This window comes from Populus trichocarpa, chromosome 12, assembly GCF_000002775.5.
Source record: "Populus trichocarpa isolate Nisqually-1 chromosome 12, P.trichocarpa_v4.1, whole genome shotgun sequence".
Classification (NCBI taxonomy): Eukaryota; Viridiplantae; Streptophyta; class Magnoliopsida; order Malpighiales; family Salicaceae; genus Populus; species Populus trichocarpa.
The window spans coordinates 14,384,918-14,409,099 of NC_037296.2; the positions used below are offsets into that span (position 1 = coordinate 14,384,918).

The following is a 24,182-nucleotide window of genomic DNA, read 5'->3' on the forward strand; positions in this document are numbered from 1 at the left end:
AACCAAATGATGATGCTAGTCCTCCATAAGAGGGGAGCCCTTAAGGTGAAGGGAATTTATTTCTTTGACAAAGAAGCTTGTTTTGCAACGACTTCTTTAATTGCTGCCTCAGCATGCAATTATGGCTTGACGAGTTTGTTTCACTACGGTTGATAATAAATAAATAAATAATAAAAAGAGTTGGTTCATTAGGCACTTTCAACTTTAAAAATTATTAGATAGATGGTCTTCGTCGTGCCACTGGTTTTGTTGAATTTTATCTAATACAATAAAAGAATGTCTAAACAATATTATTGTTTTTAAAAGAGTAAGAAAAATTCAGAATCCAAGTTATTGTTTCAAATGAGTTCAATACTTTTAATTTAGTTAATAATTTAATTAAAAAAATCAATGATAATAATAAAAAAAACCCAAAAATATATCAATGACCAATCAAAAAAATAAACACTTGTAAGTATTAAAATAACATGCCCTCTAAATATTTTTAAAATGTCTCAACAATTTTATTTTATAACAAAATAAAAATTAAATGAAAACAGGAAAACCTCATAAAGAGAAAAGTAAAAGAAATCTGAAGCTTAACTATCAAAAAAGAAAACGTTGAAGGAAAAACTAAAAACAAATGTCAATTTTAAAAAGGTAAAAAAAAAAACTTAAGAATGGAGATCAACTCTCAAGCAAACAAAATGATAAAATGTAAACATTAAAAAAATCGATTTAAAAAAAAATAAAAAAACTGAGTCAACTTAGGTTGACTCAACTAACTCGTAACCCAAGATATGATATCAAGATAACCCCATGGAAAGTTCATTCAAAAAAAATCACAAAGTTCAAGGTCCAATAACCTGATATCGAATAATGAGATTGAAAAAAAATATTAAAAAATGACAAAAGTTCAATTGGTCTAATCTTCAAAACATGTGACATGGGTCATGAGATCGTGAATGCCTCATAGAAGATAAACACAAAAAAATCATGAAGCAAAATTTCTAATCATCAAAAAATTTTAAAAAAAAATATCAATCAAAACAGTAAGGAAAATTTTGGAATAAAAGCTAAAAGAAAAAAAATAATAAGGGACTAAATTGAGAAAATAAATAAATCAAGAAAATGATATAAAAAAATAGCAATAAAAAAATAAAGGTTAAATTGGATACAAAAATTAAAGGAAATAAAATGTTAAGAGATAAAATTGAAAAATAAATAAATAAATTGAACTCGTGAATGTTTGGTCATTAAGATCTGATATCATGTTAAAGAATCACCTCGACCCAATAGTTTAAATTGTTAGGTGAGGTCCCAAGATATGATTTATATTATTATGTAACAAAGACGAGGAAAGAGAAAAGATTGAGGAAAAGAGAAAAAAACTTCATCATTCCTAATCGTTTCTCCACCCTGTACACGCATCTGGCCATCAGGAGAGAACATCGTTATGCATCCAACATCATCACATAAGGCGGTGTTTGACCAACAAAATGGGCCGCACACGTCATCCAAAAAGCGAGGATGCCTCCCACTTATTATGTACATGCCACTCATTTTTATCTTTTTAAATATATTTGTATTTGTTAAAAGACTGAATTGATTCTCAATTAAATTGATTATAAGTAAAAAAAAATCATGATGAAAATTCAAGAATGCCTCTATAGGGGCATTCTTAGATTTTCATCATGATTTTATTTTTATTTTTTGCTTTTAAGAATAATTTAGTCATTATATTATACAATCAAAGTAATAAAAGATCGAAAAGCATATGAACCCCATTTTATTTTATTTTTTTGCTTTTAAGGATATTTAAGTCATTTCATTTAAATCTAAAATGTAAAAAAATCAATTTATCTTTAATAAATATAATAATGACAAATAAATTATGTGAAAAATATTATTTGAACTCTAATAGTTATTTCAATAATTTGGTTAGAGAATGACAAAATAATCATTTTATTATTATAATTCACAATAAAATATATATATTTTGATGTACAAATTCCTTTTAGTATTTTTTTTCTTTTTTTGACTCAACCTAGGAAAAATGGTGAGCGCAGGGCATCCAAACATTTCCCTTGGCCTCACCGAATTCTTCACGAATCGGTGCCACTTTAAAAAAACATCAAAAAAGAATGCTTAACTTTTTCTAGTATTCAATTCAAAAACGTAAGGTATGAAATAAGATTTTAAAAATAATTTTATATTATTTTTTAATATATTTTCTCAATTGAAAATTCAAAAACTTGTACGGAATCAAGATTTGAACTCATAATTAGGTTATTAAGATTTTGATAGAATGTAAAATAATTTATTTCACCTCAATAACTTAAGTTCTAATTAACTTGTAAGGTGAGGCCACAAAAATATATGGTTTTACATCACTCTACTCTCTAATAGTCTAACAGTACTGACAGTACGGTTATGTAAAGGTAGTTCACTTTTGCAAATGACTATTTTGTTTTTATATTTAGTCATTACTCGTATTATTTATGAATATCAACCCTTAATTAACTCCTATAGAAAATAATAAAAATAATAAAAATAATTCTAATAATAATAACAATAACTCGGCATTTTCCTTCAACAGGCATGAGTCTATACCCATCTTTCATCCCTATAGTTGGCTTGTTTGTGGCGGGAACGGTTGCATGTGGAGTTTTGAAGAATCTGCAGAATGAGAATGTTGAAGACCTAAAATGATAATTTGCGAACACAAACTATTGTTTCCATGTTAAATTAGGAGCAATCTACACACAATGATCAGTGATCGTTGAATGCTGTTTCCTTGGGCAGTATTTCGACATATCTTTAATGAATTGATGAAGACGCATGATCAAATGAGAGAAAAAGATCATCTTTTTCCACCTGCAGATGGTTCTTTGAGTGCCTCTCTGCATGTCATATTCTGCTGCTTTTCACATTGTCTAGCATTTGCTTCTATGATCTAGATAATAAGGTAAGGTGTAATCTAGCATTAGCCCCCTTTTTTATTACGTTTCAAACAGGATTGGATAAAATTTTAAAAATAAATTATGTTCTTTACTCGTTTTAATATGTTATTATTAAAAATAAATTTAAAATAATAATAATAATAAATTATTTTAACGTATTTTTAAGTAAAAAATATTTTAAAAAATATGAAATTTAATTATCATTTCCCATGGTATATAGTGTTGCCAGCATTATGAATCAATGCTTGTAGTTCTTTCTATTTTCAAAGGTTGACTTGTTGGTTGCGTTTGGACCGGCTTCTGATTGATAGTTTCCTTGAAACAAGTAGGGTAAATATTAAGAACATTATCAGAATACTGATTCTTTATAGCCGGCCACGACATTGGCGGTCCGACTGAGAGGTCTCGGCATTACAAGATATCAGAAAATGCTAGAAATTTAAAATGTGGTTTAACTTCAAAAATAGGCATATGGAAATTAAAGTTTCTCTGATTCTAAAAACAATGATACTAAACGGTAGAGAGAACTCTTGAGCTGAAAAGTTTTAAATATCAATGATCTTAATAATACAAAATTGTTTAAATAATAGCGCTAAAACCGATCAATTTAATGAAATGAAACCAAATAAAGTTTTTATCATAAAGTTTATTTGATGTTAATTTCTAGGTTTTTTTAGGCTTCACCTTAACAATTACGCGTCTTAAGAAAACGACTTACATGACCCGTTTAATATTGATATTGAATAAAAAAAAAAAAAGAGTAAAATTGAATGAATAAAAGAAACTATGAAAAATATACAAAATCATAATAATACTAAATAGAAAAATTATTCTTTTAAAATAGAAAAACTAAAAGAGTTTAATAATATTGAATAAAAAAAGTAAAATTCTTAAATTGAATGAAAAAAAAATAACTAAGAAAGATATTTATTTTTCTAAAAAACTCATGTATGATCTATCTTGAATGTTTATATTTCCCTTCTTAGTCTCAATAAATCATCAAGGAAACAAGGTTGTGAGGATCAATTCTAGCTAATAGAGATAGTTTCTTCATTGCAGTAAAGATCAATTAGTACTATATAGCAGTAAAAGGGAAAGATCAATTCAGGTTGAAGGCAATAAAGGGAATTAGGTGAAATTTATGAACTGGGAATTCCATACTATGATTATGGTTTAATTTTGCATATACAATCCACCAGTTGGGGCTAATATCCTTGCAGTGTGCTCATGATTAAAGAGTATGTAGACATGCTTGGGCTACATGATGGCCCTATTTTGTTCGCCTTCTTGCACTGAAGATTTATGCAGTAGATACTGTAAGAACGTCATGAATCTCGACAGCTCTATAATAGGTACTGGAAGATCATGCATCTGGTGTCCCTCGAGTAGATCTCAGGGGAATCCTTAATGGGCCATCGAATCATTAGTTCTCTGCGTATCAGTTGGTTTCAGATTTTCAATCCTTAATTGCTAGCTCTCTTTGTGTCACTTCTTCAACAAATTTGTGTAAAAAATAGATGACATGATCCTCAGAGGCCCCTCCCCTCCCACTCTCCTAATTATTACCTGCTCTTCCTTTACACCACCTTTCATTTTAATGCTATAATCAATTTGCACCAAAGTTCTTTATGGCTTTTCTTCATTTCTTTTCCCTTCTTTTTATTGGTTGTTTAGAATTTATTACATGGAAATCAAAAGAGCTGGACTATGATATGGACAGCCTTCAGGGAATTTGTTTTCTTTTCTCTTTTCTCTTTTCCTTTTCCTTCTTTTTTGATCATCATTTATTCCTTTATAGTGATATTGACAGTGACATGCTTGTTTTTAGCTAATATTACAGGATGTAGGGAAAGGGAGAGATAGTCACTACAAGCTTGCCCTCAACCTCAAGATTTAGAACAAGCAGCTAGCTGCTGTTAACATCATTGCCCTCTTTCTGGCGTAGTTCAGAATACAGCTAATTTCGAAGCAAAGTTACAACAGCAGGATGATAAACTCGTAGGCAGTGCAATATTTAGCTCCTTGTTTAGGTAAGAATCAGCTTAATTAGTTGACAGATGAATTAAACTCAGCGCAAGCCAAAAAAACAATTTGTAGACATGCTAAAAACTGCCAAGGAAGAGGTAACTACTATTGAACCTCACTCATACTTGATAAATGTGATCAAGATGTGATTACTCAATCTCTGGAGGACTGCAGCCACCCAAAGTCAGCCGTGTCTGTCTCGTCTGCCCCTTCTAAACCGTTCATGACCCACATACATTAGTGGGTTCTATTGGAGCGGGCGGCGCCACTAACACCGGTCTCGTGCCTGCTTGTGCGTTTGTCTACGTCTCAGGCCAAAAGACATCATTTTTTATATTTTGTGGTTTGAAAAAAGCTTTCCCACGTAGACAAATTGGCTCTTAATTCTTATTGTACAGTCCAGCACTCAACAAACCATCGCGATCACCATTGGCATAGATATAATCCTTATAGTATAGTCCAATGCTCGTTAAAGCATGGTGATGAACTAATAGGAATGTGTAATTAGATCTCAGGATGCTTTGCTTAGTAGGCCTGTTTTTTTAAAAAATAAAAAATAGATTATGGGAGACAGGAGGCCTGACTTTTTGTGCTTGTAGGTCAAAGATCAAGGGTTCAGGCGCGGCAACTACTTTTCCACCGCTGCCTGAGTGCTGACTACTAGATATTGCTGAGTGTTACCATCGCTAGCTAATTATGTTTCAAGGAATCTGATTAACATAAAATTTTCTTTTGATAAATAGGATAAAGATGGTGTTTTGCTAAATATTTTATTTCTTCTTTTGTGATTTAGCATGACTTTATTATCGAACCTTACCTACTCTTAGAAGCTACAAATCCCCACCGAAGTCAAAGTAACTTGTTTCATTTGAAAGAAAAAAATTTGTTTTTTTGCCTGCAAATTGATGGCACTTCAAACCAAAGCCAGCTGGTTCCCAAAATTGAATCTTGTTGCTGCTTTGTCTAGCTATTAAAAAAATGGTGAATTGAGCATAGGAATGACAGGCCCCCTACAGCTATAGACTATGGAGTAGTTAATTAAATAATTCTTTTGTGAGGTTTTTTACATGATTAATAAGTTTGGTAACTTGGTGGGATTGTTTTTAAAATTTATTTTTTATTTGAAAATATATTAATATATTTTTTAAAAAAAATAATTTTAATATTATCATATCAAAAATTATAAAAAAAATATCAAATTAATTTTTTTTTAAAGTGAAACATAATTTTAAAATGCATCCTGAAATGAAAAGATAAGAAACCTTGTTAAACGCTCATGCATCAATTTTTAGGCTCCACTTAATGTGGTGGTGCTCTGTTTAGTTTTAAATGAAAAAAATAAAATAAAATAAAATAAAGGGTTACCTATTTAGATTTAGAGGATTGTTACCTGTTGAGACTTGACCTATCTTAGCCGTCCGTGACACAAACACACATTTGTTGGTGGATTCTATTGATGCACGTGGACTGCAAATGGCCCGAATAGGCTAACCAACCCTAAGCACCGATCCTTCATCTCATGCAATGAATATGGCTTCCATTTAGGTTTATCATCCTTGATAACATAAAAACAAATAGGTTTATCATTTACAAGTTGAAAAACACTGTTTGATATTATTGTTTAATTGTTTTTTTATATATAAAATATCAAATTAATATTTTTTAAAATATTTTAAAGCAATTTTTATAGTTTAAAATTGTTAATTTAATGTTTTTTAAAAGAAAAATCATTTTCTAAAATCACCATTTGGGTAATATGATGAGAGGTTCTTTCACACCCACCACGGTATCAAAAGTGTTTAGTATAAAAAACCAAATTGATTCCTCCATGCATTTGGTAACTTATTTTTAAATTTATTTTTTTAAATCTTTCCCAAAATTTATTTATCTAAAATTTATTTTTAATATCAATTTATCTAAAATTTATTTTCATGTTTAATCGATGGGTAATTCCATGCTTTCAGTACATGATGATATATGTGCGTATCTCTCAGGAAAAGAGAAGGAAAAAAGCATCTAAAATTGTCGTGGAAAAGAAGGGAAATATAGTACCATACATCATATCACAGCCTTATAGCTCAAATCCCAACAAAGTTTTCTTGATTAAGTCTTCAAGAAGATAAAGACAGTGGGGTCCTTGAGAGCCTCATTGGCTTCGGAAAAACACCTTAAGCGCACACTGCACAGGTTGTTTTGAAAGCGATCAAAGTGTACCTTCCTATAAACTTCGTAAATCAACTGCTGGTAAAAAAATTATATTTAAAATTATATTAAATTAATATATTTTTATTTTACACCGAAAAAATAAAAGCAGTGCGCACTCATGGAGACTTTAAGACGAGCCTTAGGTCAACATCAATTTACAATTGTCATTTACATTAATAAGAAATTCGATTGGTTATACTTCAATTTACTATATTTTTTCAGAAAATTATGATTAACAATCATATAATCACCAAACTTATTTTATTTTATTTTTTGACCTAAAATATAGAATTGAGATTTAGATGAGCAGCGATGCCTGATCCATTCAAGACCACCATAACCCAAGAAAGGCAAGTATAGGTTTATAAAAAGGATTAGCTTCAAATTACGTACTCCATTAACAATGAGATATTTTTCAATCAGATTATATGCGTTTGAATTATTATAAGAAAATTCTCCCAATATTAAACAAGAATTTCATGATATTCAAATTGTATCTTATATTATAAATATTATAAAACAAGTTCTAATCCCACTTACTAAAAAACGGCATTTTCTCTTAATATTATAAATATATAAAAAACGTTAAATTAATATATTTTTAATTAAACCGCATTGACAAATAAACACTTAGACCCATCTAAATAAATATCTAATCATAAAATATCTTTAACAAGACTACAAAATTATTTTAATGATGGGAAAAGACAAGATTTTAATGATGGGAGAAGACAGCAAAGTGGTGTACAAAAATAGTATAATAGAGATTATTACAGATTTAACAACCTTAACTACCTTAATGCATTAATAACCCCAAAATCCAAAACCCAACAAAAAAAGAGCGATAAAACCCCAAATTACAGAAATTAAACAAGGTCAAAATAGGAAAATACCACTACTGATCAAGGGCATTAGGGCCAGTACAGTAACTAACGAAATGGTTCCAAACCCACTGAACCAAGAACTTCCGTCTGATCCCATTCATATTATACGTGGCACCATCATGATCCAACAACATTTGTCCTGTATAGGACCCACCGCCTCCAGTTCCATAAATACCCTCACACAAATCAGCTATTTCCACGGGAAAACTTGGGTCCTGTCCTGCATACCAAGCATTCACCAATGGATTGGTCGCCAGCTCCGCAATCTCATGAGCAATCACACTTATCATCCCATCAACACCCACATCACCGTTCGGTGACTTTAGTGCCTTCAACCCAGGTATATACTTAGGCACGGAAAACGGATAAGCGCACACACCAGGACACAGCTTTTCACTGTTACCTACCCAAGCATAAGGCAACGTGTACCCTACGATCGACGGAAATGTAAAATAATGAAACCCACAAACCTGCCCGCAAAAATCCTGAACGTACACGTCATCGGAAGTCAACAACAGATACAAACCGTTCTTCGGGTTGGTGGGCAGCGGCTTAGATTTGGCCGTGACGGCACTCTTGATCACCGACTGTATAGACAACCTCGTTAAAGACTTCCCGTGAGAATAAAACCTGTCGTTTTTTTCCTGTCCTAATTGGACAGTATGTGAGATGTTGGCTCCAGTTTGGTCTGTGTAGAGTTGCACAGTTCTCCACCACCCAGAAACTGACGGTGGCCGTGCATTGACGGTTGAGATTGAGTTGATGAACTCTCGAATAATCTTTTTCTGGGATTTTTCCCATCTACCGTACCAGATTGTGTGGACTGTTATGTTCCCGGTCAGGACTGGGCCCATGTGATAACGCAGGTGAACAAATTCTGATGACCCTTCAAATTTTTTGGAGGAATCATAAAGAAGGTCTGAGCTGTTGGGTTTTAGGTGAGGCCATGGACGCCAGCAAGTGATGGGCGTGGCGGCAAGGAGCAGGGCAAGTATGGTGGCGATGAGGAGCACTGAAGCATGAGATGTGCTTGGTGCCATTGAGTAGGGAAGGAGGGGTGAAGGGGAGGTTATGCTACACGGGCATGGTGATGGGAGTGAGGCAAATTGGGAGAGGAGGTGGTTTTTGTGGTTATATAGAGGGAGCTAAGACAACGTTTGGCATTCCCTTACAAACAAGCGCTTTTTTAAAATCTTAAATGTTTTTCTTTTAAATCTTCATGATAATAATATTTTTATATTGTTTTGGTGTTAAAAATAAAATAAATTAAATTATTATAAAATAAAAAATAATTTGAAAAAGCCACTCTAACTGCAGTCTCTCAAATGTCATAAAAGGTGAGGTAGGAAGGGCTTGTGTTATAAGATTGTGAATTTTCGAAACAAATTCGAAGGGTGGCATTGATTTGTGGGTAATGGAAGACAGGTGGGTTTTAAAAGGGAAGAGGGAGGGAGTGGGACCTACAGGTCAGAGATGATCATGATGGTTATCATCAGATTTTCTGATATTTATCTCATCAAACACCGTTTGTTTCTAATTGCGCGGGAAATTTTTGGGGACGGGTATTTTGGGGATTTGATAGGGGTTTCTATGGGCCATGGTGGACAGTGAAGACTATCTATTCTCAAGAAGGACTAGTTTGTACGTGGGTGACCATAATAATTTTTTGACAATTAAATTTGAAAATATAATTTTTAACTTTTTTAATTAAATTAACTTTTTTTATTAATGTATCTTATTTACTTTAATGAATATAAGTTTTTTAATTGAAATTATTGTTTCTGTTAAGAAAATAATTTTATGATCAAGTTTTAAAAAATATCAAAATAACATATTCATATTTTACTTGTGATTAAAAGCTAAGAATATGATAAATATGATAAAATTATATTAATAATTTATTTAAAATATTTAAGAGTAAAAAAAATATTTAAATTGAATTTGTGGTCAATTTATTATTAGCATTGTTATTTTTATATTAGATATATAATAATTATAAAAAAACATTAAAATTCAAGTAAAAATTATAATAGTATTAATAATCCTTTTAAAACTGAAAATAAGTAAATTTAGAAAAAAAACAATTGGATCCAAAAAAATTAAAATAAAAAGGAAAGGATATAAAATGGCCAGGGGCAGGTCCCCAATAGCAAGCCAAGCGTGAACGGGTTTGTAATTTTTTTTATTTTTTTTATAAGGGCTGAACAATATGTTGAATGTTGTTTGGAAAGAAATACTGCTGCTATTTATATAAATAGTAAGAAATTATATTTCTAGAAAATATATTATTATTATTATTATTATTACCATCTCCTCCTCTATTTTTCACCGCAGTTATTATCTCTACAATCATCTTTATTAACCAGATCATCATAATTGCAATGAAATCATTATTTATTTTCTTTTTAAAATAAAATATTAAAATTATATTTTTATTTTCTTGTTATCCTCTCAAACACATCACTGGAATTAAAATTTACTTTCGATTCCTTAGTTTTCATTTCAATTTCTTAATTCAATTTTCAATCTTTCATTCATGGTAACTATGCGTTACATAAGACTATATATATTTCTTCTTTTTTTAATCATCAAAATACAAATCTCAAATTAAGATACCGAGAAACATCATTTTCTAGTGGTAATTGATACTGTCATAATAATATTTTTTTAGTTTTAAAATTTATTTTTAACATTATTATATTAAAATAATCAAAAAAGGATTAAAAATAATTAATTTAAAATAAAAAATAATAATTTGTCTCGAAAACACGGTGACCCAAAAAACAAACACCCTTTGGAAATTCTTTAAACCAGCTAGAAAGATGTACTTAATTAATTTGAATATGAAAAAAAAAATACATAACAAGCGGCTAGGAATTATTTGCGAGGCTCCATAAAACAGAGAATCTTTGAAACTGGTCCCTATGGCCAGACCGACCAAAAGGCTCCCTGAAATTATTTATTTACGGTAATAACCTTTATGTCCTTTAGTGCAGAGAGAAGGGTGACAAGGATGGGACCCTGAAGCTGTCTTCTGGTTTCCGAACAATCCTTAAAACGAGGGCATTCTTGCACATTCACTTTCTTAAATTTGAATGCTTGTTTTCGCTTTCTTCCTTCCTAATCTCCATACGCTAAAGGTCCGTATAACTCGTGCCTGGGCAGAGAAATCATCCATAATTTGGTTTTAGTTCTTAACGATGACGAGTTGGGTTCTTGACACGTGCCCTTGTATCTATAAAACTCGGTTTAGTCTAATTAATCGATTTGAGACTTGATTTGAGACTCGAGACTCAATCGAGTAAAATGAAAGAATGAAAACGAGTAAATAAGAATGTATTATTATTTATCTAACTGTCTGAATAACTAAAAAGAGAATGGCAATTTATTCAAATTAAAAGAAATAAAAATTATAAATAAAAAAAGATATGAGAGTAAGTTTCTCTTTAAGTTGAAAATATATTTTTTTCATCAAGTCATTTGAAAAAATTTAAAATATATCAATTTAATATTTTTTTAATTAAAAAATAATTTAAAAAGTAAAAACTAAGGCGAATTCAACCAGGCAACTTTGGTTATTTCACGTGTAAACATCTTTTTTTGTCTAACAAGTTGAACACTCTATCCCTGCCTTCCAATCATTCTCTTCTCGTTCACACTTCCTCAACCTCTCTAGACAAACACATCCTAAAGCTAATAGATACGTGGGGGTGTTTACTTTGATGAAAACTCTTAGGTTCCTCAACTTCTCGACAATGTATATATTCTTTTACTGATTCTTGATCAAAGTATTTTATAGCTAGAGATTGTTTTTTATGTTGTTATCAAGCTTTTTTATGATATTTTTTAATTTATCATCTAAAATAATTAAAAACAATCTATATAACATGTTAACTCGAAGCATACTTTACTCGATGGCCGAAAGAACTCAACTAAAACAAAAGGGAGTTTGATGCAACATCAGAATCATTACTCACCACTCAGTCTTGATTAGCAGCTTGAAATTAAACTTGAACTGTCCATAAAGACCAGTAGGGCGAAAAGAGCACCACATTGAAGATGGTGAAACAATTGCAGGACTTGTTTGTGCCGTGTAATGCAAGGACAAGCAGTGGAGGAAATGAGCTACACTTTCGAGAGGAATGTAGGAATAGTAGATGGTACTGCTAATCACGGAGTAAATTGCGCTGCTCAAAATGATAACGAAGAAATATCAAGAAAAATAGTGTATCAACTACCATCAACTGTACAGCCGAGATTGAAAGGGACATGGTTTCTGTGGGGTCAAGATTTTCAATCATGAAAACGAGAAGCTATGAATAATTCAACATTCAACCAAAAAAAACTATGGAACAGACAAACAAACCGTGATGAAGAAGGTTTGAATTGGCACCCAGAACCATAGTTATTGAACATGATTCTAAACTCAAACCAGGGATGAACTTGATGCAGAACCGAAGTTACAAGTTAAGCTCGTTGATCTAAGTTTGATCGGATTAATAATTTTGTTTTAAAATTAAAATGATGTTATTGAAGCGGTCAGATTAATTTATTCAAGTTAAATTTTTCACAACCAGCTCATGCCAAGAAATGAATCGGTGGATCCCACATGATTGTTTTATATTTTTATCTTGAATTTTAAATTTTAGATTAGATTAGGAGGGGTATTATTTTTATAATGTTTCGTGATTTTCTCTTTCATAATTCTTTTTTTATTTATACTGTAATTATATGTTTATAATTCTTTTTATTATGATTTGTATATCCATTTCCATGTATAACGATGAAGAACTGTAAATTCTATTTAAGATGAAAATGGTATGAAAAATCACAAAATTATTAGTTTCGGTGTGAATATCAATATTTTATTGGACTGGAAAAGATTGGCTACAAGACCAAAAATAAAGACAGAAACAAGAGGATGACAAGAACTTGCATTACGCGTGCATGTCACTGACATCAATCACGAGTACATTTGGGTGCGACATTGCAGCGGAAACTTTGGGGTCTATGTGGGGGAGTGAGGCGACACATGTCGAGGAGTACTACGAGTTCAGGCTTTGATGGCTTTCGGCTAGGCGCGTGAATGTTGCGATATTTTCTATTGGAAAACGTTGATGGTCATGGGGCCTACTTCTATTTATTCAATATTTTGATTGCGCCAATCCATATTTTAGATTTTTAAAAAATTGATTTTACTTTGAAAATATTAAATTAATATTTTTTTATATAATTTTGATGTACTAATATAAAAATAAAATAAAATCTATTTTTTAATATATTTTTAAAAAAAATTATTTTAAAAAATATTATATATTAAAATCTCAAATACCTCCTTAACAATTAATAAGAATTTGCTATGCACAGGGTTGAGGAGGGTTGAGGAGTACACTGATGATAATTTAATTCAAAATAAATAGGTTATTTTAAGATGATTCTTTTGATTGGTTATTATTATAACGGACTCGTAACTTATAACCTATAAAATTACTATTTTATTATTTATTAAATAATAAATAATAATCAGACCATAAATATTCTTATGAATACTTGAAATTCAAGAAATAATATATAAATATCTGGATTTTTTATTTAATTATTAATGTATCCTTGACTTTTCAAGTTGGAGCTTCGCAACCATCATTCGATATAATTTATTTTTTTGAATATACAAAATCAACATGGAATATGTGTTTAATTAGGGGACAAATAAAAAAATCGTTGTATTTGAATGCATAGAATTTTATTTTTAATTATTACTCGAGCATTGAGATTTTTAGATTTCTCTAATTGACTGTTCTTGTTAGATCTCGTGTGTTCCATCTTAGTATTTGACAGCCCGTTTGGTAAATTTCCATGCCCTTATTTGATACTCAAATAGTCTCCTAGAATTTCTTCAGGTTTGAATATTTTTGCAATCAAATCAAATAAGATTTAAAAAAAAAAAACAAATTCTATATATTATATAAAATGTTTGGTTTTTATTTAATGGAATTTCTTTCTCTCATAGTCTTGTTACATGTTCCATTACTATACCAACACTAATGACAATGATAAATATGTTTGTGTTTGAGAGTGTGGTTGCAGTTGTTTTTTAAAATGTTTTTTTATTCGAAAATATATTAAAATAATATATTTTTTTATTTTTTAAAAATTATTTTTGACATCAGCGCATCAAAACAATCCAAAAATATTAATTTTAAATAAAAAAATTTAAAATTTTTAAGAACACGGGTTGGACCGCATTCCTAGACAATTCTTTTTTTTGTATATTTTGCGAATCAATTTTCTTTTGTTAATGTCTAATATATCAAAGTAATCTATTTGTACAAGGTGTATTAGATTCATATATGTATTTATAATTAGTCATTAATTATGGATAGTTATTAACAGCAAATTAGATTCAATGAAATTTCATTACCAAGGGATGACTCTTTATAATAATATTATGGTTTAAAAAATAATTAAAACAAAAGCAAACAACATTTATCTAATAACTCCCTTAATTAAAAAGTCATAAATAAAAAATAAACAAGTAAACTTAGAATGTATTTATTTTCACGTTAAAAAAGCGCTTTTAAAATTTTTTGAATATTTTTTCTTCAAATTATTTTCTTCTTCAAATTATTTTCTTATGATTTTGGATCGCTTTATAGGTTAATGTCACAAATAATTTTTTTAAAAAATATATTATTTTAATATATTTTAAAATAAAAAAATATTAAAAAATACTTGTTATTACGAACATCATCAATAACTCTGTATCCTACATGCAATATCCACTAATAATCAAATCTTTTAGAAATAAAAAAAAAATCATGAATCACAATTAAGTAAGCATGGGTAAAAGTCCTCAAAAGATCAAGACACGAGCGAGAATCTTCAAGCCAAATAGTTGAACATATAAAACTTGTAATTGTCTTCATCACTTTACGCTTTCGATTATGTTTTACTATATTATTATGAACATTCTCATTGAGTATCCTGCTGGCATGATTTCGTGAGCCATATCTGACCAAATATAGGATTTTGATTTATATATATAAAAAAACCAATCCCTCTAGAATAGTAGTTTTGTTTTTAATTATAATGAAAGATTTGGTTATAATTATTAATAATTAGAGTTTTTATGCCTCTGTCTCCTCTTTCCTTTTCCTTTTTAACAAAACTTTGAACCACCCATAAAGGGAATCATAGTTAAATCTTGGCAAAGTAGTATGTAAATCAGCATCAATCTAAATATTGCTGTAACTCGCAGGAAATATTGGAGCATCCATTTCAAAAGCACAGTTTCCTCACTGTTCATGGCGAAATTCAGGTGAAAATGAGATTGAGATGAAATATTCACCAGTCACTTTTCTCAACCTTTTGGCCGAGATGCATCATGAATGACGCAGGTGTCCTCCTCCTCCCCTACCAAAGGATATCTACAAAGGGCCCACTAGTGAAATGGCACGAGGACAGCAGCTAGCTCATGAAAGAAATGCATTCACACAGTGATGGCCATGCGCATCCGATCTTTTCCACCGAATTCGTAAAGCGGCATAAATGAGAACTCTGTAGCCTGCATAAGCACAAGAGCCACAATGGAAGGATTCCATGTTTCAGGTATGGAGCATTTAAAACCACCGAGAGATTTGTAATCCAAAACACAAGGCAGTGAGATCGAGAAAGAAAGGCCTACGTCGTAGGTGGGAGAATCTATCGGAGGGTATCCCTTTAGGCTGTCAGTTCCATCCTCAAAAGATGGTTATGACTTATGAGAAGGACTTGTTGTGGATATTTACGTACAGTGCACATGAGCTTGACTGCTTGAGCAATGGAGAATTGAAGGCATATATATTCGAGCTAGTGGCTAGTTGATCTGTACAGGGCTGGTAAGTTAAGGTCATGAGTCCACCTACCAACCATCTCTTGCTCACTTTCGTCAGTGCCTTTGGCCCACGTCCCAATCAGGAGGGTACCCTTCAGATTGGATTAGATTGCTGAGAGATTAAGCCACCGTTTGGAAATGCCGCCAAACATAGGTGTAACAAAAAAAAAAATTATATATTTATATTTTAAATTGTTTTAATATTATGATATAAAAAAAATTTAAAATAAAATAATATTATTTTAAAAAGTAACTAATACCATATTTTCAAGCAAAAATCTAATTTAATATTATGATATAAATTTTGAATAAAGACAATTTAAAATGTGGCAGTCATGGCAGCGCACATGCTGTCAGATGCCCATATAATTTATGCACAACTCTAGTATCAGCTTTGCAAAAATACTCGAGAGAAAATGGGACCAGAAACATGCTCGATTGGCCACAACATTAAATACTCGGCGCCATGGTCCAATAAAAAAAAAACACATTGAGTTGGGTAACCGGTGATTCTCGCATTATATAAAACTTTAACTTTACAAAAAAGCCTCCACTTTTATGTTTTTAAGCTTTTCCCTTCGTAAATCAGCTGATAAGAACCCTAATATATAATTAACCACCGTAGTATACATTGCTTTGATTGCTTGTTTCTACTTTCTTTTATATATCAATTACTGTAGTTTTAGAATTGTGTTACACCATGATTAGCTTCTTGGATTTCTATGCATAGATGCAGTAAAAAAAAACTTGAGAGAAAATGTTGCTAGACATGTATGCTTGCCTATGAGTATGAAAATTCAACTTTGTTAGATTATGCAGCGAAGAAATATATACAAATGAGACTCTAAACGCTATAGGATTTGCGGTTCATTTTCCCAACAAAAACATTGCTAAGAAATTATTGTTTGAAGATCCAAAGGATTAGGCCTCGCTTGTTATTTTCCTTTTCACTTTCATATGGATTAATTATTTCATTTAAGCCAGATTTCTTTTATTATGATTATTTTATAATGCTAGAACTTGGATGTTTTCTTTAATTATTTTAACATCTTGTAGTTAATGTACTTAATTTGATTTTATTAAATCTAAGTACTATTCATTATATATAAATTTACGAAGTGTTCATAGCTTACACACGTATGAAATTAATACTGTCTTATAAACCAATATTTAGTAAAAACTCTCAAATCCATGGATTGATTATCAAAACTCACTTAAACTCGATAAATTTGGGTGAGGGTTAGGTGCATGTTAAGCCAAATCCGAATACAATCTAAGCTCGGAACAATGTTAACTCGAGATAAACCCGACTGAATTACAAGGTCGATCTTGCTGAACTTATAATTAGCTCAAGTCCCAGAATTGATTATGAGGAAAATAACAGTAATGCTTCAGCAGTTTTATTTTTCTTGATAATTGGAAATCAGCATGGTTTCTTTATTGAAAAAAGCTAATAATTGGAACAGTATTATAATTTAACCTCAAATAATGATGCAACTTGACGAGAACTGACAGAAGAGACTGTAATCTTGTGAGTGAAAAAGAACCGAAAGATCACCAACAAATCATGATTCTATAAAACAAAACAAAAGTCCAGTCAATGTTTCTGTTTTTGCTTGAGTGATTCAAGGGATAAACAAAATTTAATACACCCGTACGTCGTCTTTGTTGATTGAATAGGTGATTGAAAATGTTTCTTAGGAGATTGTGAAATATTCATATATCTTGTCTTTTTTTTATACCACAGCATTACTATTGGAGTTTTTTTTTTTTGAATTCTAGCATAATAAAAAAATTTAATAAAATAATATCATGCAAAAAATATTTAAAAAAATAATATAGTTAGAATTATAAGTGTCATTTACAACTCTCTAAACGATATTACTTGTCTAACTATTTTTTTCACTGTATTATTTTACTAGGATAGAATCCCAGAGAACTCTTGATATTTTCTAGTTCATTTTAATGAGTGGTCCTTTTACGGCGTTCTTTCTTTGATCTTTCTAAATTATGGTCTTGTCTGAATTTACGGTACATGAGCACTTGGCTGGACTCGGGGTAGTTTCCATCAAGTTGTCTTATCATGTTCGAAAACATTTTCTTGCTATTTCAATCTCGGGCATCGTCTACTGATATGAAATCGTTCTCTTTTCTACAATTTCAATTTAATTTATGGGATTTTGCGAGTGGCATTTGTCCCTTAGAGAAATGAAAAAATGTAGCGAGCCATTGTTCATTAGACGTCAAGAATCCTGAAAGACTCGCAACATAACCGTGGAAAAAATTATTTAAAAGCTCAAATCCCATCCATGAATTGCTATACAGGGCTGAGAATCCAGTCGGGTTAGGTTGTTTCGAATTCACTTGTTTCTGGTTCAAGTGCTCATTTAACACCGCGGTAATTTTTGTTTTTCAAATTGTCTTTCATATGAAAAAACATCAATGATTTTCTCTGAAAATTAAGGATTCAACCTTAACAACTGGTGCCAAATACTGGGGCAAGATAAAAAAAAAAGAAAAGAAAAGAAACGAGAAATATAATTCTTGAGCCAAGATGTGGTAAGAAATTTGATGAGTGAAGCTACAGTACTGAGCTTCTCCTCTCTAGTTATGGTTGCACAACGACCAAATTATTGCAAATGATCAATGATTCTGTTTGAAAATAACACAGATAGACGACCGACAAAGTAAGAATTAATGGGTCAAGGCTTACATGGCTGGACTTTCATGCTAAAGGTGGGTCAGCACTCAGCATGTGTTTCGGTAAGAAATCTCGGCCTTGATGGACTTTGGAGGGTAGCAGAGCTTTCCTAAATGTCAAGGTCGTCTGCTCTGTACACAACTGTTCATCAGTTACATGACAATGAGGTCGCTTGGAAAGAGATTGCTTGGCAGAAGATGGCCACAGCACCTGCAAAAGTGGAAGTGCTTATCTATCCACATAAGGGGGAAAACGGGACAAATATAGTTGGGTTAACGCTATCCGGCTACTTGTAACTTCATTATTCAGTTACTGGCCTTGAAGGGCCTGACATCCCATGCAGTTTTCACACCATTTTTGCAAAATGTTACTGTTTCGTGTATGCAAGGACAAGGGTGAACAGCTAGCTCTTACATTGTTACCAAGCATGTGAATTCAAGACTACTACCCCTCTTGGCATTGTGTTCTAAACGGGTGTTGAATTGTTTAAAATTACTTTTTTTTTAATTTTTTTGTATCATTTTTATATATTAAAATTACACTTTAAAAAGTAAAAAGTTATGAAATATTATTTTAATATGTTTTAAATAAAAAAACATTTAAAAAAACAATAAACTCTTTACCCATTTAAAAAAGTTGAGAAAATATGGGAGGAAATATTTTAAGAGAACCGTCTCAAGCCCAAAAGGCCTCTCACATGTCCCACTTTGCTGCCCGAATTGAAGATGGTGGGCTCGGAGGCTACGACACGCCTTAGAAATTGACTCGAGAACAAACATGATCGAGGTCAGAAAGTTCCAAACACCAAAACCAAAACACTATTCCTGCTTCACTGATTTCGGCAGTATGCTACCAAAGGCAATAAAGATCGAATGTGCTTGCAGGTGCTGTCAGCAAAAACGATTAACTTTCATCCCTTTCTAACTATTCACAGGGAGTAATAGTTTCCTCTTGCTTGTCTCAAATAAATAAATAAATAACTATTCATAATTGACAATTATATTGATTGAATTATAATCTAAATATATTGTCTTGATTTGTTGTCCTAACTTTGACATTTATTTGGAATCAAATCACATGTAAAATTAAATTCATTTTATAAGTAAATTTAAATTTAATTAATAGTTTATTATAACTTTTATGTTTAAAATAAAATAATATATAGTATAATCAAATTCAATTATACTGTATATTATTTTATTTCGCTTTCCTCTTTCCCTTTACTTAATCCTCAAGGATATACATATAATTTCATATTCGAAAATACTGTAGTAGAATGGATCTAAGTGGTGCATTCAAGCCATTCCATAATGCCAAGGCTATCATTTTCATGCATGGCTAGGGGAACCTCCGATTTCATTCACATGTGGGCACCATTTGACTTCGGTTCTTGTGAAAACCTACCCATAATTTGAACTAGGAGCCACACTTCCCAGCCCTAAGAAAAGCCCTTTTCCTGGCCCAAAACAATAAGCCTCGGATAATGCTAGGATCCTGGATGGCATATGATTCTAACATTTTTTAAGGTGCCACACATGCTACAAGCTACTGGCATTGCTAGAACTAGCAAGAATGGTTGGATCGGTGTGAAGAAATACCCCACTAGACCACACGGACAGAACAGCAATGATTCTAACTTTTTTTAAGGTGCCACACATGCTTAACTTAGATTATGTGATTAATCAGTTGTTATACCTTCATGTCCCAACAAGGATGACTGGATTCTGTGGATTTCTAATGTTTTTTTTTCTTTTCCATGTACACTCTCTAGTTCTTAATCAAATATTCTATTGCTAGCAAACACTCCATGGGTATTCGCACTTGTAAGATATTTTATCAGATTTTATGCAAACTTCCACTTCCACATGGACTTGGCGGTGGTCTTACCAAGGATTCTCTCAGCATGATATTTGCATCAGTAATAATACTCCTAAAATATTACAATTTAGGGTTCATCAAGTGTACTCATTAGACTAAACAATGCACCCATCTCCTCGGTACTTGTCTCAACTCTCAGCCAAAGCTGGCTGAGTCCAAGAATGCCCATTCATGGAGGGATCAGCCTCTGCTAATCAACAATTTGTTCTGTGGATGGAAGACTTGAAATTAATGTCTTTTGGGGGATGGGATATGAGTGCCGTTAAGCCATAAAGTTCTCTGGCTAACCAACAATTTGACGAACTCACTACAGATTGTTCTTCGTTCGTAGATATGGACGCCCTTTTTCAGCCAGTCTTGTACCCGAAGATCCGTTTTTCTTCAAGTCTAATCCGCAAAAAAATGCCGAGAGCTACTTTCGCTATTCAAGGGATTTGTTTTGACAACGTCTCTAGAGATATTATAGATTTTGCGGTTAAGATTTAAAAAAATATTTTTAATTATGATTTTAAATAAATAGTAAGTTTTAAAAAATATGTTTGACCAAAATTATTAAGAGAAGGTTTTTTACATGTAAAATAAATAAAAAAAAGTTATTCTCAACCAAAAAGTATTTGATACACTCATATTAGAATTACCTAATTCACAAAGTTTTTATGATAATAACTTCTTTCGAATTTAAACACAAAAATAAGACAATTTATATTATTTTTTTAAATGCAAATTAATATTCAAATAATAAAGCACAAATATTTTATCCCTTCTCAAAAGATAAAATTCCAAAAATCTAAAAGATCACAACCCATCAACTGCATTCACCTAACAAAAGATTTACCTCACCAAGAAGAATAAAACCCCACTATTATATATATAAAGAAAAAAGGCACCAAGTTTAGCCATAAAGAGATAACACCAATCCGGTTTCTTCCATCACCGTCTTTCTCCTGCAGAAACACATCCATACCCACAAACCTACAAAACCCACCTCTACATTATCATCTTCGAACCCAATTCACTATTTCCCCCCCTACTTATTCATCAAAGACTCAAACTTTCCTTCAACATTTTGTACCTTAAGAAAACTCACTGAAGATTGAAACTCTCCTTCACTTTCCAACCAAAGACTCGAACTTTCATACAAAATCTTCGCTTTCCATCAAAAGCCACCAAAGTCTCAAACTTTCCTCCACATTCCCACCAAGATTTTCCCAAGAAACAAACAAACAAACAAACCCACCAAAATGGACAAACCATTGAGAACCCATTTTTCACTCATTAAATTAATAGCCTGGACCTGCATTTTCCTTGGCCTAATCCTCTTCTTCTCTTTACACTACCCTCACTCAAGTCCCAGTAACAGACTGAAGTATTTAGAAGACTCTGATTGGAAGTATCAGATTCTCAATTCGGGTCGACCCAAATCAAGAAATGGGTTCCGGGTTTTGGTCACTGGAGCTGCTGGATTTGTTGGAATGCACGTGTCCACTGCACTTAGGCAGCGAGGAGATGGCGTTGTTGGCCTTGATAACTTCAATGGCTACTATGAAAAATCATTGAAGAGAGCAAGAGAGGATTTGCTGAAAAGTAAAGATGTTTTTATCGTTGAAGGTGATATAAATGATGGTGTTTTATTGACAAAGCTTTTTAAATTAGTGAAATTTACACATGTAATGCATTTAGCAGCACAGGCTGGTGTAAGGTATGCAATGAAGAATCCAGGGTCTTATGTTCATAGTAACATTGGTGGTTTTGTTAGTTTACTTGAAGTTTGTAAATTAATGAATCCACAGCCTGCCATTGTGTGGGCATCATCTAGTTCTGTTTATGGACTCAATAAAAAAGTACCCTTTTCAGAGATTGATAGGACTGATAATCCTTCTAGTCTCTATGCTGCTACTAAGAAGGCTGGTGAGGCTATAGCACACACTTATAATCATATTCATGGTTTATCAATCACCGGACTGCGGTTTTTCACGGTTTATGGTCCTTGGGGAAGACCGGATATGGCTTATTTCTTTTTTACTAGGGACATGTTGAAAGGGAAGCAGATTTCAGTTTTTGAAGGGCTTAATGGGTTTACTGTTTCGAGGGATTTTACTTACATTGATGATATAGTGAAGGGCTGTTTAGGTGCATTGGATACTGCTACCAAGAGTACTGGAAGTGGTGGGGTTAAGAAAGGCCCGGCGCAATTGCGGGTTTATAATCTTGGGAATACCTCACCGGTGCCAGTTAGTAAGCTTGTTAATATATTGGAGAAGTTGTTGAAGGTTAAGGCTAATAAGGTAGTGTCTCCAATGCCTGCAAATGGGGATGTGCTGTTTACTCATGCTAATATTAGTTTAGCAAGGAGGGAGCTTGGTTATAAGCCCACTACTGACTTGCAATCAGGATTGAAGAAATTTGTGGCATGGTATCTGGATTACTATAAACCATCCGGGAAGAAGAGTTCTGTCTAAATTGGTGGATCTATGGTGTGATCATTTGAATCTATATTTGATTCAATTCATGTGATTTTACACGCTTTATCATTTGTTAATTATTCATCGTTCATTTAGCTACACGCTGCTGTGACACAAAGGGATTGGTCATTCTGTCCCCATATAGGAATTTAATGGTCTATGTGCATGCTAAGGGCCTCTAGAACTGTGATGAGAAACCGGAAGCATTGCCCTTTCTCTTCTTCGTTGTTTTTTCTTTCTTTCTTTTTTCCATCAAGATTTTAGTCCTAGTTTAGGATTTTTTTCAATCAGAATTCTGTCGCAATTGTTATTTTTGGTTTCATTAATCTTCTGTTACCTATTCTGTGTTGTCCATGTCAATTTATGATAAGAGTAGATAGATATAGTAATGTCCTTGTCTACTTTCCTCAGTTTTGCATAAATTATTAATATGTTAGGTGCAATTCTTGTTGTGGTTCTCAATTATGGGTGTTTTGGATGCGATTCCTTTTCTCCTTTTCTTTCTGGGTAACTGTTCGACATTCTTATAACAGGTTGACGAGTCACATTTTGGCCGGATTTCACATAATCCTTTCCATTTCACTTTCCACTGTCAACGTCATGATATGTTTTGGAAGAAGGCCTAGTCAAATCTACTTACAATGATTTTGTGTCTCTCTTTTGGTTGAAACCTGCGATTTACAGGATGTCATAGTGAAAAACAATGTCTGTAATTGATGTTCCTAAGCAGAAAACTTCGATAACCTTAACCAATTGGATATGGGGTCCGAATAGTAAAACTTTACAAAACATCATTTGAAAGAAGCTACACTCAGCTTCAGCTGGAAAAAGTTAAACAATCCCAGTAACTAAAACGATATGAACTCGCCAATAGAGCAAAGAGAGGGAATATCTCAAAGTCTAATATCAACTCAAGAATCTTTAAACCTTGTTATGTTCTCGAGAATCTTTACACCTTGTGTTCTCAAGAATCTTTGAACCTTGTGTTTATTGATGCTTTGGCCATCTTCCTCATGTGTGCCTATGCAACGGTGTGTTAGGGTTTCAAATTGGAGCCTGGATGCGTTGGTTGTGTTTCCACGTTCCATGCCCTTGTATTAAGCTGTGTTTGTTTCAAAGAATTTCTTATAATTTTTGGCTAGATCGCTCTTTCTGAAAGCACCGAGAATGTTTGTCAGTTTCGGATGGATGAATATGGACCTTGATTCTTCT

At 32.2% G+C, this 24,182-nt stretch overlaps 2 protein-coding genes across 2 annotated transcripts; one reads left to right on the top strand and one right to left on the bottom strand.

The window, feature by feature from the left end:
• Positions 1–7,912: 7,912 nt before the first annotated feature.
• LOC7482183 (protein EXORDIUM-like 3) lies at positions 7,913–9,238 on the bottom strand. Its single transcript, XM_002318244.4, has one exon. It carries the CDS (start codon positions 9,094–9,096, stop codon positions 8,068–8,070), a length of 1,029 nt encoding a protein of 342 aa, XP_002318280.2. The 5' UTR covers positions 9,097–9,238; the 3' UTR covers positions 7,913–8,067.
• Positions 9,239–21,387: 12,149 nt separating this feature from the next.
• LOC7482182 (UDP-glucuronate 4-epimerase 2) lies at positions 21,388–23,280 on the top strand. The gene has a single exon (XM_002318840.4). It carries the CDS (start codon positions 21,750–21,752, stop codon positions 22,965–22,967), a length of 1,218 nt encoding a protein of 405 aa, XP_002318876.1. The 5' UTR covers positions 21,388–21,749; the 3' UTR covers positions 22,968–23,280.
• The last annotated feature ends 902 nt before the right edge of the window (positions 23,281–24,182 follow it).